Source organism: Balaenoptera borealis, assembly GCF_965194805.1.
Source record: "Balaenoptera borealis genome assembly, chromosome: 2".
In the NCBI taxonomy this organism is placed as follows: domain Eukaryota; kingdom Metazoa; phylum Chordata; class Mammalia; order Artiodactyla; family Balaenopteridae; genus Balaenoptera; species Balaenoptera borealis.
The window spans coordinates 126,158,252-126,176,506 of record NC_138867.1 but is presented as its reverse complement, the minus strand read 5'-3'; the positions used below and the strand labels follow the sequence as shown (position 1 = coordinate 126,176,506).

Sequence of the window (18,255 nt, the reverse complement as noted above, 5' to 3'; positions counted from 1 at the left end):
CAGTCTCACTACCAACACAAAGGAAGTTTTCAGAATAGCTTCTCTTTAGGACCTTCTCTAGATCTAGTATTCTCTGATTTAAAAAAATATATAACTTACACTTCATTAGGACACTTTAAAAGAGAATCTAATGAGAAGATATTTGTCTTTAGAGGAGTAATGGGTGTGTTCCGAACTACCTGGTTGTAACAATCTGGGAATACAGACGCAGAAGACAGTCACCTGATAATCACAGTGTGGTAATAAAATTAATGCTCAATGGTTCCCAAAAAGAAACAATGATAATTTCAGTTTATAAGTTGTGATTCATCCAAGGAGATTCTAAAGAAATGCTGTGTGATCAACCCACTGACAGGTTAATTATGGGGCAAATATTGAGCCATCACAATAATGCAGTCCTGTTCAACATAATCATGTCCAATGACCCCACCAAAACAATGACCCCAGCCACAGACAAAAAGAAGGAAAAGTAGCTGAGGCATGATGAAAGACAAGGGATAAGAAACTCCCTGTTTATGAAGTAATAAAATGTTGAATATCACAAGATGACCCGAAGTGTTATACTGAAATTTAACAACCACCACAACAAAATTGCTTTTCAAATCTCAGTGAGTGTTGAACACATTATGGATAATTATGAATGCTCTGTGTTTCTTAATTTAAATTCTGAATGCCCTATTTAGGGTGGGACATTTGTTTCATTGAACGGCATTATGAAGTGGAAGTTCAGCTCTTAACTACCAAAAATTGCACCTGTGTCTCCCCTTAAGAAAACATATGCCCTACAATCCACAAAAATAGTATCTTTTTATTAGCACAAAAGGGTGCAGGACACAGAATCAGAATCCAACAGGAGGGTAAAATTGAGATCATTTACCCAGCCTCCTTATTTTACTAATAATGAAAATTGAGACCTGGACAGAAGAGATGAGTTGCTCAGTTTCACACACCCAGAGCAGGACTAAAACTCAGGTGTTCTGACTTTTCAACAAAAGACTACTCATTACCAAAGTAGCTGCTATCACTTTCAATGAAAGTAGGGTTTAATAACCTTGGTGATTTAAGAAATCCAGGCTGTGTTATCTACAATGTGTATTCAATTAACGAAAAGAATAATTTTTTATACTAGATTGAAAAACTAAATCATCGAATAATTTGAAAAACCTTAATTTTAAGGTTATTTTAAAAACAACAATATCAATAATTGCTTGAGGTTTTTGTTTAGTCAGAAGCATGACCTTTATAAATGCACGCCTCTCTGAACATAATAACCATAATGGAAAAACTGAATAACTAATTTGCATCAGTGGGAATATACATAAAATACACCAGTGAATATACTGTTTAAAAGATTCTGGAATTATTTTCAAGTTATTCCTGTCAAATTTATATTATGTTGCTTTTTTAACTAATTTATTCAAAGCAAAAGTAATTTACACTAAGTCAAAGAGAAATCTGGTGGAAACTAAGCAGAATTTAATTTGCATAAGCTTTGTCTTATATTCTCCTGTTTTTTTTAAGCAAGCAGAGTATTTTGAGCTTTAGGTGGGAAATGCTATTTTAACTTTGAATCTAGTGATTAATATACTTAGGAATATTATACTAGGAATATTGTACTAGGAATTCAACTTGGGGAACTTTAACATTAAGGAGACAAGTTCAATGTAATAATGAAGAACAATGACATTATTGAATTACCTTAAAGGTTCAAGTAGAAATTGTTAATATTTATGTCCACAAGAACCAAATTGTGTTGATGAGAAATTTACCTTTTCAGCACTTCGTCGAATTCTGGTTTCACCTTCTCGCTTGGCATTTTCTTCAGCTTCTTTTAAGCTGTTAAGAAAAGAAAATAGTTGGTCGGTTTATGACTTTATCATATCTTCAGTGTCCAGTTCTGTGCTAAGCACTTCCATATCCTTTGCTCAACTTGCTCAACCCATCCACTTACATGAGACAAGCTTTGCCCTGTCTTGAATGTTTGAGCCAGAAAATTGCCAATGATAAGGATGGGTGTGAAACTGACTCACTGACAATCAATTAGAAGCCTTGTTCTGTAAAACTGGACAGGTGTGACTCCTTGATTGACACACAGAAGATTGTCAGGAAAACTTGCTTTAGCAGGCAGAACCAAGAGCTTTAAAACAATGCTGTGACAAGGATGAAACCAAACTAAGCATTTGAAGTACATGTTGTCATCCACACCCTTATGTATAGCTTTTTATACCTTGTAAAGTACTTGTTTGCCTTCACGTAAAAGCACCCTTGTCAATAAAAGCTACATTGAACTGAGCTTCTAAGTCCTTTCAGATCTATTACCTAACTGCAGTTCAACTTGGAGATAGACAAGACTATCTTAGTTCTACAGAGGAAGAAACCAACCAGGAGTCAGGGAGGTCAGATTCTCTTTTTTAGCTAGCACATGAAAAGAAACACAGAATCATAGAATTAGGGCAGGTTTGAGCACTAAAAGTGCATGCCTCCTAGATAGGAAAGTGGAAATGAGGATGATTTCCTGTCTGGAAACCAGTTATAATAACTATTTTTAAACCTGAGAGGACATGCCCTTGAATTCCACACAGCATAGTATAATTTTCAAAGACAGATGTGAAGTCCTTTAATCTGTTAAATCTTTCTCTCTCCTGATTTTAAAAATCCAGTGATATAAATAGAGCACTTTAAGGCTTGCTGACAAACAGATTAGAGAATCTGTGCTTTAACAGCCAGAATATGAAAGACTCTTTGAATCTTACTCATATCTGTGTCTCAGTGCTCAGAGCAGTGTCAGGCACTGAGAGAAAGATTAGCCCACCAGTTCTTCCCTTTCATAAAGTCCCACCTTTTATACAACTAATAAATTCAGCCACATGACATTATTTTAAATTAGACTGTCATCTTCAGTAAGAGTCTCTATACATGCCTGAATGAAGCAATGCATGTCAAATGACTGACCTAGGTTATTCCACAAGAGAGCACCTTTTAAATTTTGAAATATTATGCCTTATAAAACACTGTGCATTTTCAAGTCATTATAATTAAATAAATTAAATAACTAGCATAACCGCTTTATCCACTCCTTTTAAGAAACTTTATCAGATAATATGAATTAAAAAGAGAAGAAGCCACTCTGGGAGCAAGGCCCATTTCACCTTATAAAGACAAAGGATAACATGCTTGAGGAAAAGGACTTTATCTCTCTGTGGAGTGGTTCTCAGGACAGCAACCAAGTGCATTCTCATCAGGTCCACCTGCTGGCCAGCTTGGGGGTGAGGATACTTACAATAGCTCAGCACACATCACACACTTATTGTTGTGTGTCCTTCCATCAGGACCAAGAACTGGTTCATTTTCCTTTGTGCATCCAAGTCTTCCATTCTTCGCATAAGGCCGAAAATCACTACATAGATCCTGAAGAACAGGGAAAGAAACTTGACATTTACCATCTGGATGGTAATGCTTACAACACTATTTTCAGAAATTTTATAGAGCCCAGTGCCCCTCTGCCTAGTGCACAGTAGCTACCTAGAGCAATGCCAGTCATGTAAAAGTAGGTCAGTAAGTATAATTCACATGGTTAACTATAGAACTCGTTTACTTGTTTATTCATTTATTAGTAAACATGGATAACCTATGATGTGTTAGAACGAAGGTAGAACACAGTCCTTTCCCTCAACTTGCTCACGATCTACTGGATGATACAAAGAGACATTTAAAATACAACGTGCTACAGAGAACTGTATTCAATATCCTATGATAAACCATAATGGAAAAGAATATTTAAAAAAAGAATGTATATCTATAACTGAATCACTTTGCTGTACCCCAGTAATTAGCACAACATTATAAATCAACTATACTTCAATAAAAGAGAAAGTTACAAAAGGTAAAACAATGTTACCTTCTCACTGTTTTTTTTTAATTATGGAAAATGTGGCTTTTTTATATAAATAGGTTATTTATGTTAACATGTAATGGGTTTATTGTAATTTAAAATGAAAAATAAACATATTTTTAAAGTTCTCAGTTTTTACTCCTGATACAATAAATATCTATAGATATAACTCACATAAACAAAGCCCCTTGGGGTCCTCAATAATTTTTAAGGGTTTAAATGAGTCCTAAGACAAAAAACATTGAAAACCACTATCCTAGAGTAATCCTACTTTCCAGCGATAAATGTATTTGTGATTTTTTAGGTATCTCCCTTTTTTCCCTAAGCATATAAAAGCAAAAGCATATTTACACACATATACATATATTTATCTTTTTCTCATAAAAATAATGCTATACAGCTAAAAAAAAAAATACAATGTGCTAATATCCTTTGATAAACCATAATGGAAAAGAATATAAAAAAGAATGTGTGTATATATATATAACTGAATCACTTTGCTGTACAGCAGAAATTAACACAACATTGTAAATCAACTGTACTTCAATTAAAAAAGACAAAAAGTATAGTTTAAATAAATCTAAAGAAAAAGATACAATGTGCTAAATGTCTTGATGGGGGTAACCTCACTCACTTCCCCTATTATCACAGGCTCACAGAATTTTAGCATAGAAAGGTGTTAGTTCAATTGTCATTTTTAGATATGGAAACACTGGTAAAGTGTGGTTAAGTAATCTGCCCAAAATCTCCTGACTGCAAGTGACAGTGCTGGGTTTTCTACTCAGGTTAAGTAACTGAAGTAGTTCCCTTTCTACAACACATGTAGTTTCCTTTCCCTCCCTCCCTCCCTCCCTCCCTTCCTTCCTTCCTTTGTTTTCATAGAAAGCAGAAATAGAGATGAAAGGTCTAAATACCAAAGTAACCTGCTCCCGTTTTGGGAACTACCAGTTGCTTTTCATCTAAATGAGCAGTATTCCATTTCAGGTGCAGCAAGAATGAATTCTTTCCAAACACCCCCATCAAAGAAGGAAGAGGAGACCATCTTCTTTCTTTTCAAAGTCAGCCCCCCCAGTGTTCCCCCCAACTCTGACATTCGTCCTCACCTGCTCTGGATTACTGTTCTTACATTCTCCTTCACTTTTTATGCCAACTTGAGATCTGGTTTTACTGGAATTAAAAGTTAGTAGACACAGCAGTTTAATATCATGGAACTTCTCACCAAATGGAATTTTTCTTTATGTATTGTGATTCTCCTTTGCTTTTGAAAATAGGTGTCACACTGCACTCTTTACTTTTTCTAATGCAAGTCTGTGTTTATAAATTACAGTCAAAGAAATTTGGAGAGCATGTTGGAGAGCTGATAAGATTCAGACCTGTAAATGTTATTTCCAGATTTTTTTTCCTGTTTCCAGAGAGGACCCATATCAGAAGAGTGGGAAAAAGTAAATCTTGTAACTAGATATTAGATGCCACCCAAGGAAGTTTGTTGTTGTTGATGATCATGTTGTTTTAAATAATCGAGTTCAAGTTTATAGTATCCAGCATACTATTACACCATTCTTCATTTGGGTTATGATAACTAATATTTTGTTTTTCATGGAAAGTATGTAAGGCCCTAATTAGTATTGTTCAGTCTAATAGAACTTTAAAAGCATATCTGAAAACATAGTAGCATAAATATGATACACTTCTCACTCTCTAAAAAGATCTATAACATCTGTATAACAATAAAAATATAATAAAAACAACAGAAAGAAAAAACCTAAGTAGTTAAAAGTGATAAGAAAAAAAGTTATACCAAAAGAGATCAGCTGAGGAAAAATATAAAAATTGGATTCCAGTGTTATTGCAGAGTTTCCTAGCAGACAGAACTAAGAAAGAAACACAATGAGCAGGATGATTCTCATTGTATAATAGTAAGTCATATACCAGAAATTAGAGGCTTAAATAAGCTATCAGGATTCCCCACATAAAACATGGTAAGAACTAGTGTACAGTGTGTTCATAGTAGTGTTACAAATACATGTGTAATAAAAAATTGTTCTTTCTTTACCTATTTTCTGTTTTCTGTTTCTTTATATTGACCCTTGGTGAAAGTGGAAGACATAGTTTTAGAGTGTATTTCTGAAAATGCAGTCATGTCAGGGATCAGAGTGATTTAATTCAGTTGTGGTTTGGTAAAGATACTTAATATAAGGAAGGATAAAGCTTGTAGAACCTTAAGACTGAATATTTATCATTAACTCTTACTAGCCTTCTCAAACATTGGTTGTTATATTTGTAAAAACTGAAGAGCAGCCAATTCAAGACTGAGGTCATAAGCCAGAATCTGCAAAGCAGGTATGCCATCTTGTTGGTTGAAGACAGTCAATAACCAAACCTAGCACTGCGGGTGGAGAAAGAACCAAATGAGGACAAAATATAGGGCAGTGAGATGCTTTAGCTACATTTGGTGAATGTTGAATAGATGGGAAGAAGTTCAATATTAAGTCCCAGTTACCCTAATATTATAAATTACTGAGCATTTAATAAATAAATATCATTTGATAATTAAATAATTCTCTATGAAAAAGGATATACTCCTAAATAGGTAGAAAGGAGATAGATAAATAGATAACAGATAAATGTGTATGTATGTGTATGTATGAATATATATATGTGTATGTGTGTGTGTGTATACAGGTATAGATATATAAGATGTCTTACTTCACAGAAAGTGACAACCATCTGATAAATTGCACACAAGTGTGCTTGTAAAATATAAAGTGTTATACTATATATTTTTTCTCTTAAGAATAGTAAAAGAAGTGATCCTAATAATTTATAGATGGCTAACTCCCACAAAATGGATTGTTATCTTAAAGATGTAAGAAAAAAATGTGTCATATAATTATACAGAGAACATGCTTTAGGGAGAAAGCCTGCTTCAGAGAATACTCACGCGTTCCTAGCACATAGTGCACATCTGTTGCTGTATGTTTTCCCATCTGTGCCACAAACAGGTGTATAATCAAGGGTACATAGAAAATGCTCATCCCTTTTTCCTGGCTTGAAATCATTGCAATTCAACTGCAAGAGACATGATCAAGGAACATCAAACTATAAGAGATAAAATATTCCTTAGATGCATAAATAGATTAATATTTTAAGCCCACAACAATATAACTCAGTGGAGAAGGAAAACATAATAAGGAGACTGCAGTGAAGGAATAAAATCGTGGTTAATAAAGCATGGTCCAAGAACAGAAACATATAATCAGATTTCAGAAAAAATGATTTCAGACACCTGCTATCTGGGTGAGGTGGGCCAAGTCACCTCTTTGAAACTTAGCAAACTGTATGTCAATCAAAACCTGCCTGCCTTCTCTATAGAGTACTCATGAGGTCCAGTAGACAATGGATATGAAAGCTCTCTGCAAACTATAAGCTACAATAAAGTTTATAGTATTATAGATTAGAGTAATGATCAAGAGCCAGATTGCTGGGTTCATAATTCTAAATCTGCCACTTATTAGCTGTGTGATTTGGGTTATTTAACCACTCTGTGCTATAGTGTCCTCATTTGCAAAATGCATATATTACCAGCTTCTCAGGATTATAAAGAGATTTAAATGTATTAATACATGTATAGTTCTTAGAACAGTACCTAGCATATCCTGACCATTTATTGTTGTTGCTGTTGTTTTTTAAATGTTTTCTTTACTGATAATCAAGCCAATAAAGCTAAACACCTTTTAGGGATGATGAGAGAAATCCCAACATCTCTGCTCTAATAATATGACATATACATAAGAACAAACCCATTTGGTGAGAAAAACAATTGCACTAGGTAATAACTGATGACTAGTATTGGAATCTCAGATCTTCCACCCACTCACTTCACCTCTTTGATTCTCACTTTCCTTATCTGAAAAATGGGAATTCACACCCTATCCACATTACAGGCTTGTGGTGAAGAAGAAATAAATAGTTATGCAACATTATTTGGCAACTCATTATTGTGACATAAGCTAGATATTCTGATTCAGAGTTAACTTGGATTTAATTTCTATCTAAAACCAAAGAATATGATATCACATTGCAAAACAAATTTTTTGATGTCATTATTGTCGTAACAAAAATGTCTTAATTATAGATTTGGAAAACTTAGGATATGGACCTGTGACTTAGTATGGCACACAATATCAAGAATAAAGTAGGATAGACACAAATGTAAAATAAATTTTTGAACCAGAAGATTACACTGAGGAACTCTCCTAGAAGACAATTAAAAAGGAAAAAGAATTTAAACTAGAAAAGAAAATCTATGAAACATACCCCACTCTTCATGTCATATATTTAGGAAGAAGTTAAAAATAGAGTGAAAACAGGTTAAGTCATGGCTATATGTGCTACCCCATTCACTTGGTTGTTCATTTATTCCTCAAAACCCATTACACATTTACTAGGCTCTAGGCGTTCCACTAGACTGTGACCCTGACCCAGCAAAAAAAGAGAAAAGGAATACGTACTCTAAGGGATTTACATTCTGAGGGGAAGAGATAGACAGTAAATACAACAACTTTAAATTATAACAAGTGCTATGAAAAATAAACTGCACGATATGATAGCACCCAGAATAGGGGCTATTTTAAATATAGTGTCAAGAAAGATCTTTCTGCAAAGGTAACATTTGAGGTGAGATGGCATTAATGAGGAGGAGCCGGGCATTAAAGACTTGCGGAAAGAACATTCCAGGCATGGAGAACTGCAATTGCAAAAGATTTGTGATAGGAACTAGATTCTCCTGTTTAAGGGGCAGAAAGAAGAGAAGTGTGGCTGGAGCATAAGGAAAAAGCAGGAGCATAAGGAAAAGCTGGTTTTCTCTCAAAAATCATTTCTGGAGAAATTGCAGAAGCATGGGGATAGGGATCCAAGCAATCAACTTGGGGCCATCACTCCTCTCCCGCTTCACCAGTGAAATCAACAGCAGCATACTAGGTCACAGATGTTGGCAGGCTGATGGACAGATGAAAAGCCCAGCTGGGAGGTGATGAGAACAGGTGTAAGCATTTACTACTCCACCTCCTCCTCCTCCAAACCCCAAGGGCTGGTGGGTCACAGCCTACAGAGAACAATTCTTCCTGATACTGACAATTTCTGAGAGCTTACAGATGGATTCCTGACCTGGTGAAGTGGCAGCAAACTGTAGTTAACACTGGTTCTAGAACCTTCATCTCTGAGCCTTATCCTTTGTCCTCTCCTGACACTTACCAGGAGAGGCAGAGGCTGAAGCTTGGCTTCAATATTTTCTAACTCACTTTAGCAGAAAAAAATTTACTACAGAAAAATTAAAATTAAAAAGCACACAAATATTATAATAGGATAAGAAAAGATACAAGGCAAAAGTGAATAAGAAGAGAGCAGACGCAAAAATATTAATACTTAATATATAGAATTCAGTCCCAATTGCATCATAAGTAACAAAGAAGGACATTACATAAACTAAAAAGAAGAAAAGAACAAGAGGGTATAATAATCATGAGCATACATTCAATAATACAGGCTCTAAATATGTCAAACAATAACCAATAGAATTAAATAAATCAATAACTGGTGTTAGAGTTTTTAGCACACACTTCTCAGAAGCTGATATATCAAAGGAAAAAATTAAGGTGCTTAAGTCATTAGATTTTAATAGAAAACTACATCCAAGAGACAGAAAATAAACATTTTTTCAGAAGATATAAAACATTTATAAAAGTAGAATATTTATCAGGCCACAAAGAAAGTCTTAGGAAATTCCAAAGGATCAGTGTCATATGGCCCATGTTCTTTGACCACAATTCAATAAAATTAAGTTAATTTAAAATGGAAAAAAAGTACCACATATTTGTAAATCAAATAATGTATTACTAAATAAATTTGGGAGGGAGGAAAATTAAGAAATATTTGGCAAAGAAAGACAAATGAAAACACTTCAAGTACAAATCTGAGATAGATGATCACTGATACCTTCAAATACCCTTGTCATGAAATTTTAAAAGTTAAAATTTAAAGACTAAGTATTGCTCAATTCACTGTAAAATGAGCAGCAGAGCAAACAAATAGGAATGAATGACGTAAAGAACAGAAACTACAGAGAAAATTAATAAAAAAGCTAATGTTATAGTTTTCTAGTACAACTGATAAAAAAAAGAAAGAAAGAGAAGATGACAGTTTAAAAATATATATAATGACATTGGAAATAATTGAACATTGAGAAATAATACAATGAAAGCATATTGTGAGTATCCATACGCTAATGCATTTGAAAACCAAAATGGAGACATGGCTACAAAAAAAGTAGAAAATACCTCCGCTGGTGTACTAAGCAGGAGGAAAGTTGAACATATCAATAACTATATTAACTAACTGATACATTGGTCTGAGATATTCTCTCCCCAAAATGCCCCATTTCTAATAGACTTAAAATACATTTTTCTAAAACTTTGAATTTAAGGAGTATGTACTGGAGCCATAGTTGGGGTTTTTTTTAGCATGTAATAGTCTCAGCCCTTTGATCGGGATGTTAAAACCATTTACATTTAATAGAATTATTGATAGGATTGTATTTACATATGCTATGTTTCTATTTGGTTTTAATATACTCTTGTTCTTTTTACGTCTCTGTTCTTCTACTATTGCCTTCTTTTTGGGTTAAATATTACTAGTGCGTCTTTTTTATTCTCCTGTTGATTTTATGCATTTATTATACATGTCATTTTCTGATCGGTTACTCTAGTGATTACAATAAGCATCCTAATTTATCACAATCTACTACCAATTAATACTTAATTCTAGTAAAATATAGAAACTTTGCCCCAATTGTAGCTCTATTTTCTCTGTCTCCTTTCGTACTGTAACTATCATACATGTTATATTTATACACCCAATAAAACAGCATTATAATCATTGCTATATACAATATTATATCTTTAAAAGAAGCTAGGTGAAAATAAGGGACATATATTTATAGAGTACTTCATATTAACCCCTATATTTACCATTTCTGGTGCTTTTTATTTCTTTCTCTAATTCCAAGTTACCATCTGGTGGTCATTCCTTTAAACTAAAGAACTTTATTATTACTTATAAGACAGATCTGTTAGCAACAAATTCTCTCAGATTTCATTGATATGGGAATATCTCCATCTCTTTCCATTGCCTTCTGACCTTCATTATTTTGAATGAGAAGCCAGTCATATATAACATGTCATTTTTCTTTTGCTACTTTTAAAACTTTCTCTTGATCTCAACATTTTGATCATGATGAGCCTAAGTGTAGATCTCTTTGATTTGTCCCATTTAGAGTTTGTTGAAATTCTTGAATATAAAGATTCATTCTTTCATCAAATTTGATACATTTTAGGCCATTATTCCGTCAAGTAATTTTTCTATCCAGTCTCTCTCTTCTATTTCTGGCATTCCTATTTCACACGTACTGGCATTCTTGATGTCTCAAGGACTCTGCAACTCTGTGCATTTTTTGTCAATATTTTTTCCTTCTGTACTTCTTTTGTTAAACTTTATTAATCTTTCTTCAAGTTTACTAATTCTTTTTTTTTATACAATCTCAAAGCTGCTTTTGAGCCTTTCTACTGATTTTTTAAAACTTGAGTTATTGTGCCCTTCATCTCCAGAATTTTCATTTGGTTATATATATACATATATATATGTATATATATATACATATACATATACAAGTGTATATGAAGGTGTTATATATAACTTTTCACTGAAAATCTCTATTCATTGTTATTACATTTTCCTTTAACTCTTCAAATATTGTTTTCTTTAGTGTTGGACACCTTATAAATAGCTACTTTAAGTCCCTGTCTGTCAAACTAACATCTGGAACCACTCAGACAGTTTCCATTAACATTTTTTCATGCCAACTATGGTTCATATATTCTATTTACTTTGCCTATTTCATAATTTTTGTTGAAAACTGGACATTATAGATAATATAGTTTAGCAACTCAATTTATGATTTTATTCCAAAGATTATTTTCACTGTTTTATTGTTTGCTTCTTTGGTTGAGCTAAATCTCTGATCTTTTGCTCTCCCATAGTGTGCAGCTGTTGATGTGTACGCTAAGAAAACGTTTATTCAGTCATACCTTGGTATCCATTGGGGGAGTGGTTCCAAGACCCCCATGGATACCAAAATCCATAGATACTAAAGTCCCTTATATAAACTATGCACATCCTCCTGTATACTTTAAGTTGTCTCTAGATTACTTACAATACCTAATACAATTTAAGTGCTATGTAAATAGTTGTAAGTACAATATAAATACTATGTAAATAGTGGCCAGCATGGGGCAAATTCAAGATTTGCTTTTTGGAACTTTCTGGAGTTTGTCTGTTTTTAATATTTTTGGTCTGTGATTGCTTGAATCCATGAATGTGGAACCCACAGACATGGAGGGATGACTGTAGTTTTTTGTTTTTTTTAAGCCTGACTTTTTAGGTTTTTTCTCCCTGGATCTGTGTAACTTAGCAGTAGGCCAATGATTAGACACAGTTTATGCTCAAACGCCTCAAGCCAGTAAGGTGTCCATCCTCCACAGATGGACCTGTGTATGTAGGAGAGGGTACTCAAAATTCAGGCTATTTTTACGTCTACCCTAGCATTTGCTTTCCACTGGGATTTTCTTGTGTCTTCTAAGTGCTTGCACACATCCCTATGATTGTCCAGGACTTTGTGAATTGCTTAGTCCCTTTTTGTCTCTGCTGCCCTGTTATGAAGACATAGCCAGAAATATGCTTACTGCTATAACCTAAGATCATTCTCCTTACTGGAGTAACCAAAAATATCTCTGGATATGTCAGTTTCCAACTACTCAAAATTAAATAAACCCCTTTCAACATTTGCAGTGCAGTTGCTGATCCACATAGCCTGCTCTGCTTTGGTAGACCCTCCATATCAACCAAGCCATGGGAGTGAGATGGGACTATCATTAAGCAAGAACATCACAGAATTCCATTGTTCTTACCCAGAGTTCAACAGTTTTTCAAGCATAACTGATTGTCAGATTAACAGGCTGCTGGTCAATTTCCAGAATGCTAAAATGGTTGTTTTACTCAATTTTGTGTAGCCTTATAGTTGTTCTTTGGGGAGGGAATTAGCTGACCTCCTTATTCAGCAATAGTCTGAAGTGCCACCCCTCAGGGTAATTTTATATTGATTCCCAAACCAGATAAGAATAATTAGCAAGGGGAAAGTATAGACTCATTTTACTTACAAAAATACTTTCAAATTTTCTAAATAATAACTATGCAAATTCAACAGTGTATTTAAAAATGCATTATGATTAAGTATGATTTACCCTAAGAAGATAATAATGATTTAACATTTAGCATGGTTATCAAAAAATGTATTACGTTAATAGACTGAAAGAGAAAAATTATAAAGTTATTTCAATAGTTGCAGAGAAGGCATGTGATAATGATCAAAACATATTCAGAAGAATAAAAACAGAAAGGAACTTCCTAAACTGACTGACTAAAGTTTATAGAAAAAACACCTATGGTAAACATTATACTTAATGGAGAAACTTTAGCTATATTGCATTTAATATACGCAGAGAAAGGGCAGATTGAAGTTCATTATCATTGCTACTGTTGAACTACTGTATTGAACTCTAGATCCTCACCAATGATATAAGGAAAGAAAAAGAAAGAAGTGACAAGATTGAAAAGGAAGTTATAAAGCTTCTATTATTTGCAGATGATGTGATCAACTTCCAAGAAAAAGACAACAGAATTAACAGATAAATTATAAGGATTAACAAGATATCAGAAAGGTTTTTAACAGAACATAAACCTATAGAAATCAATAGAATTTGTCTATGCCAACAATAATCAGATTTAAATACCATAAACAACAAAATACCACTCAAAAGAGCAATAAAATTACAAATTTTCTAGGTATTGGCAAAAAATACCTGTGGAGAATATTTCATAGATTTCATAAGATACACAAGAATTATATGAATTAATAAGATATTCTATGCCTTTGACTTGGGCAAGTTACTATCGTAAAAAGTCAATTTTACCCAAATTAATTTATAAATTCTCTGTAGCCGTAACCACATTGAGTTCCCAAACTCAAGTTGGATTTTTAATAAACTTAGTAAATTTTTTATTTCAAATATATATGTGGAAAAATATATATCTGTGCATAGGTAAGTCAACTTTGAAAAAGTGAGCTAAGAAAGGGGACTTGTCTTATTAGTTATTAAAGAAATGAACAATATGAACAAAAAAGGGAACTTAGAAACACATACATGCACACCTATGAATTCAATATCCTACAAAGTTGGCAACTTAATGAGAAACATTGAATGAATGAATTGATCAATTAAAAAACAAAAGTTTCTACATAGGCCAAAGATGTTAGTGATTAGAAATTATGGAGGATTTCAGAAAACTTGGGTGGTAGGAATGGAAATCATGAAAAGGAGTCAAATTGGAATATACGTTGGAGGCAAAACCAAGACTTGTTGATGGATTGGATATCAGAGTCATAAGGTTAAAGAATGACATACATAGTAATGAAGAAGAAATTGATGATGCAAGAGAGAGAGGATGTCTATAGGAGGAAACTTCTTGAACAAAGCATCTTATTCTGAGAGTAAGAAGCAGGGTTAATTTTCTTTTTTTTAACATCTTTATTAGAGTATAATTGCTTTACAGTGGTGTGTTAGTTTCTGCTTTACAACAAAGTGAATCAGCTATACATATACATATATCCCCATGTCTCCTCCCTCTTGCATCTGCCTCCCACCTTCCCTATCCCACCCCTCTAGGTGGTCACAAAGCACCGAGCTGATCTCCCTGTGCTATGCGGCTGCTTCCCACTAGCTATCTATTTTACATTTGGTAGTATATATAAGTAAGTCCATGCCACTCTCTCAGTTCATCCCAGCTTACCCTTCCCCCTCCCTGTGTCCTCAAGTCCATTCTCTACGTCTGCATCTTTATTCCTGTCCTGCCCCTAGGTTCTTCATAACCATTTTTTTCTTAGATTCCATATATATGTGTTAGCATACGGTATTTGTTTTTCTCTTTCTGACTTACTTCACTCTGTATGACAGACTCTAGGTCCATCCACCTCACTACAAATAACTCAATTTCGTTTCTTTTGATGGCTGAGTAATATTCCATTGTATATATGTGCCACATCTTCTTTATCCATTCAGCTGTCGATGGACACTGAGGTTGCTTCCATGTCCTGGCTATTGTAAAGAGAGCTGCAATGAACACTGTGGTACATGACTCTTTTTGAATTATGGTTTTCTCAGGGTATATGCCCAGTAGTGGGATTGCTGGGTTGTATGGTAGTTCTATTTTTAGTTTTTTAAGGAACCTCCATACTGTTCTCCATAGTGGCTGTATCAATTTACATTCCTACCAACAGGGCAAGAGGATACAAGACGAAAAGACAACCCTCAGAATGGGAGAAAATATTTGCAAATGAAGCAATTGACAAAGGATTAATCTCCAAGATTTACAAGCAGTTCACACAGCTCAATATCAAAAAAGCAAACAACCCAATCCAAAAATGGGCAGAAGACCAAATAGACATTTCTCCAAAGAAGATATACAGATTGCCAACAAACACATGAAAGAATGCTCAACATCACTAATCATTAGAGAAATGCAAATCAAAACTACAATGAGGTATCACCTCACACCAGTCAGAATTGCCATCATCAAAAAATCTACAAACAATAAATGCTGGAGAGGGTGTGGAGAAAAGGGTTAATTTTTGATGGGAAAAATCTATGCAGAGAAAGTAGATTGATTTCTTTTACAGTTAAGAGGAAAATAACAGCAGTAAAAACATACTATAATTGCATTAATCTAGTCACACACAGACAAGTAAACATCTAGACAGAAATTACTTGAAGGCAAACAGCCAAATATTAAATGCCTTAATTTATAAGTAAATAATTTCCTAGGTAGCAAAACATGTAACCATAGGAACTTTATCTAGAGGTCAAAATTATAATTCAGGCATAAAATTGTAACAGAGAAGTATAATGTCTTAATAGTCTATAATTTTATTTCTTAAAAATCCTATTTCATTAAAATTCAGTAAATGTGTGTCTACATATGAAAACATACCACTAGTAATGTTTTAAAATAGTAGGTTTAAGAATGATGTGTGTGTGTGTGTGTGTGTGTGTGTATGTGTGTGTGTGTATTTGGGGGATTTTTGTTTGTCACTTTCTGGTATTTTATATTTTTAAACACCAATGATATATCAGTTTTTCATGAAGAAAAAGGAGGAGGAGGAAGAGAATGGATTTTTTAGAGTAAGCCTCTCTCTAAATGTCACAAAGAAAGGCAGATTTGAAAAGTACCAGTAAAGCTTTCTGACCCTCACAGATTTGGGGGAACATAGAAGCAGCTCCCTTTTGCTCAAAGAGTTTGTAGTTATTGACCAATTGTGTGGTCAATTGAGCTATGTTATTGTTTTAAAAGTGAGACTGGTTGAGCCGGGGCAAAGACTTTGGTTGACTCAGTCTACTTCGGAGGCTGAGCTGCTCAGACAGTCCTGAGTAACACTGACAGGGAGGATGGTAGCTTGGTTAGACCAGGGATATTAACGTAATTTGGGTGTGCCTTCCCTGACTGATCATTTTAGTTATGTGTCAGAGGCAGGAGAGGAGGAAGAGAAAGAAGATATTGGAGAAGACGCTACGTAGGAGACCTGGAATAATATAAGTAGTTGTCAGAATACCTGGCAATAGCCCCAGCTTTGTCAATAACGTATTGTAAGACGTTGTAGACAGAGATTTCACCCAGTCTGGGCCTAGAACTTTTATTTTTTTGTATAAATAAGAATTTTTGTGTAATAAATTATTTATAAAGGGAAATGGTTATGTGTTGGGTTGCATCTGTAGAGTTTCTTTCATTTTATTTAATTAAAAAAAAATTTTTACCCCAGAACAGTTTTCTCCAACAAATATTAGCCTGAATCCCAATTTGCAAAATAGATATAAACAAGCAAGTCTACTTGAATTAGGGGAAATCTCCAAGTATCAGAAAATACGTTCAGTCGGAAGAAAAAGAGGAAAAGAGAAAGGAAATAAAATGAGTCAAATGTCTGCTAACACATGTTAAACATTGTAGCTGGCTTTTAAAACTTAGTTTCTCATTTGATCCACATTCCATTTCACAGGTGAAAAAATTGAGACCCAGATATACATAAATTGTCCAAATTCTGAGACTTGAACTTAGTTCTACAGTCCCATGAAGTCTCTTGTTGTGGAACTAAGACAGGACAGTAGAAATGAGAAATGGCCATGGAAGGCAGACATCACACTGGCTGACACCACCTCTTAGCATCTGTCAGTGCCCTAAATGTTTTCAGAGAGTTGGGTCATGGGTTGGGCCTATGGACAAGCTGTACCAGATATTTAGCCTACCCATGTACTACGCCATGTTCCCTCCCTTCTAAGTAGCTGGCCTCACAACAGGTATGACCTAGTAATTAGGAAATAAAGAGATCTAAATAGAGTCGAACATAATCTCCAAAGCAGATATGACAAGTTGACTCCGAATAGTCTCACCTTTGCTGGGGCAGTAGCCCTGGTGGCTCTTGCTAAATGCCTGGCCCTTCTCTGGGATTTTGCTTCTTTTTCTCTGGAAGAGAGCAAAGAATAGAATAGCTCAGACATGCTTGACCAATTTTAGGTCTAACATCATACATGGTAAACTTAATTTTGGCTATTCTTCTCAGCTTAATCTAGCTTGTCAGAAGTGGAGGTATGTCTGGAAATGACCACAGGTACTGTAAATCTCTCCTCAGTGCTGAAATATATCTCAAATGTGGTTCTATTAAAGGCAAGAATCTTTACTGTTAACTGTATAACAGATTACCCACCTTAAATACTTCCATCATCCAGGTTGTCACCAACTGTAAAAGCAATTTATATCATTTTTGGAATGCTCTCTTTGAAAGACCATATTCAGATTGATCCAAAATCTACCCACCTGTCTTGGTCTGAGGTTCCAATCTCTAAGGACCCACAGAGTAAATTCAGCAATTTAAAGATAACTTTAATGCCTCATACAGTCTCCTCCTTTCCAGGTTAAGAAGCCAAGTTTATCCCAACATAATTTACATAAGTAATAAAGATAATAATTGCGTGAGTGACTTCAAAGTGATAAATAACCTGCCTTGTATGTCTAAAGGCATTTAATTTTTATTTTAAATTATTTTTCAATAAATTTATTCTATTTATAGTTTCAGTCTCCTAACAAAACATCCTATGTAACAAGGAGGAAACTCTTTAGTAAATATTACACCTGCTGGTTTACATTCA

The 18,255-nt window shown here is 34.2% G+C and overlaps 2 protein-coding genes across 6 annotated transcripts in view; one reads left to right on the top strand and one right to left on the bottom strand.

The window, feature by feature from the left end:
• LOC309624567 (uncharacterized protein) overlaps nt 1–18,255 on the top strand; it is a 159,919-nt gene that overhangs the window by 129,475 nt on the left and 12,189 nt on the right. The window lies entirely within an intron of this gene.
• Nucleotides 1–18,255, bottom strand: part of SPINK5 (serine peptidase inhibitor Kazal type 5) — a 74,746-nt gene that overhangs the window by 50,112 nt on the left and 6,379 nt on the right. For all 5 annotated transcript variants that reach the window (XR_014241996.1, XR_014241997.1, XR_014241998.1 and 2 more), the window contains exons 4-8: nt 17,500–17,572; nt 6,834–6,961; nt 4,996–5,059; nt 3,281–3,408; nt 1,770–1,836 (exon numbers count right to left, since the gene is read on the bottom strand). Coding sequence is in view for 2 of the 5 variants with exons in the window: in XM_082382673.1 (XP_082238799.1) it covers nt 1,770–1,836; nt 3,281–3,408; nt 4,996–5,059; nt 6,834–6,961; nt 17,500–17,572 (460 nt within the window). In the remaining 3 variants the exon portion in view is untranslated. The remainder of the gene's footprint in view (nt 1–1,769; nt 1,837–3,280; nt 3,409–4,995; nt 5,060–6,833; nt 6,962–17,499; nt 17,573–18,255) is intronic.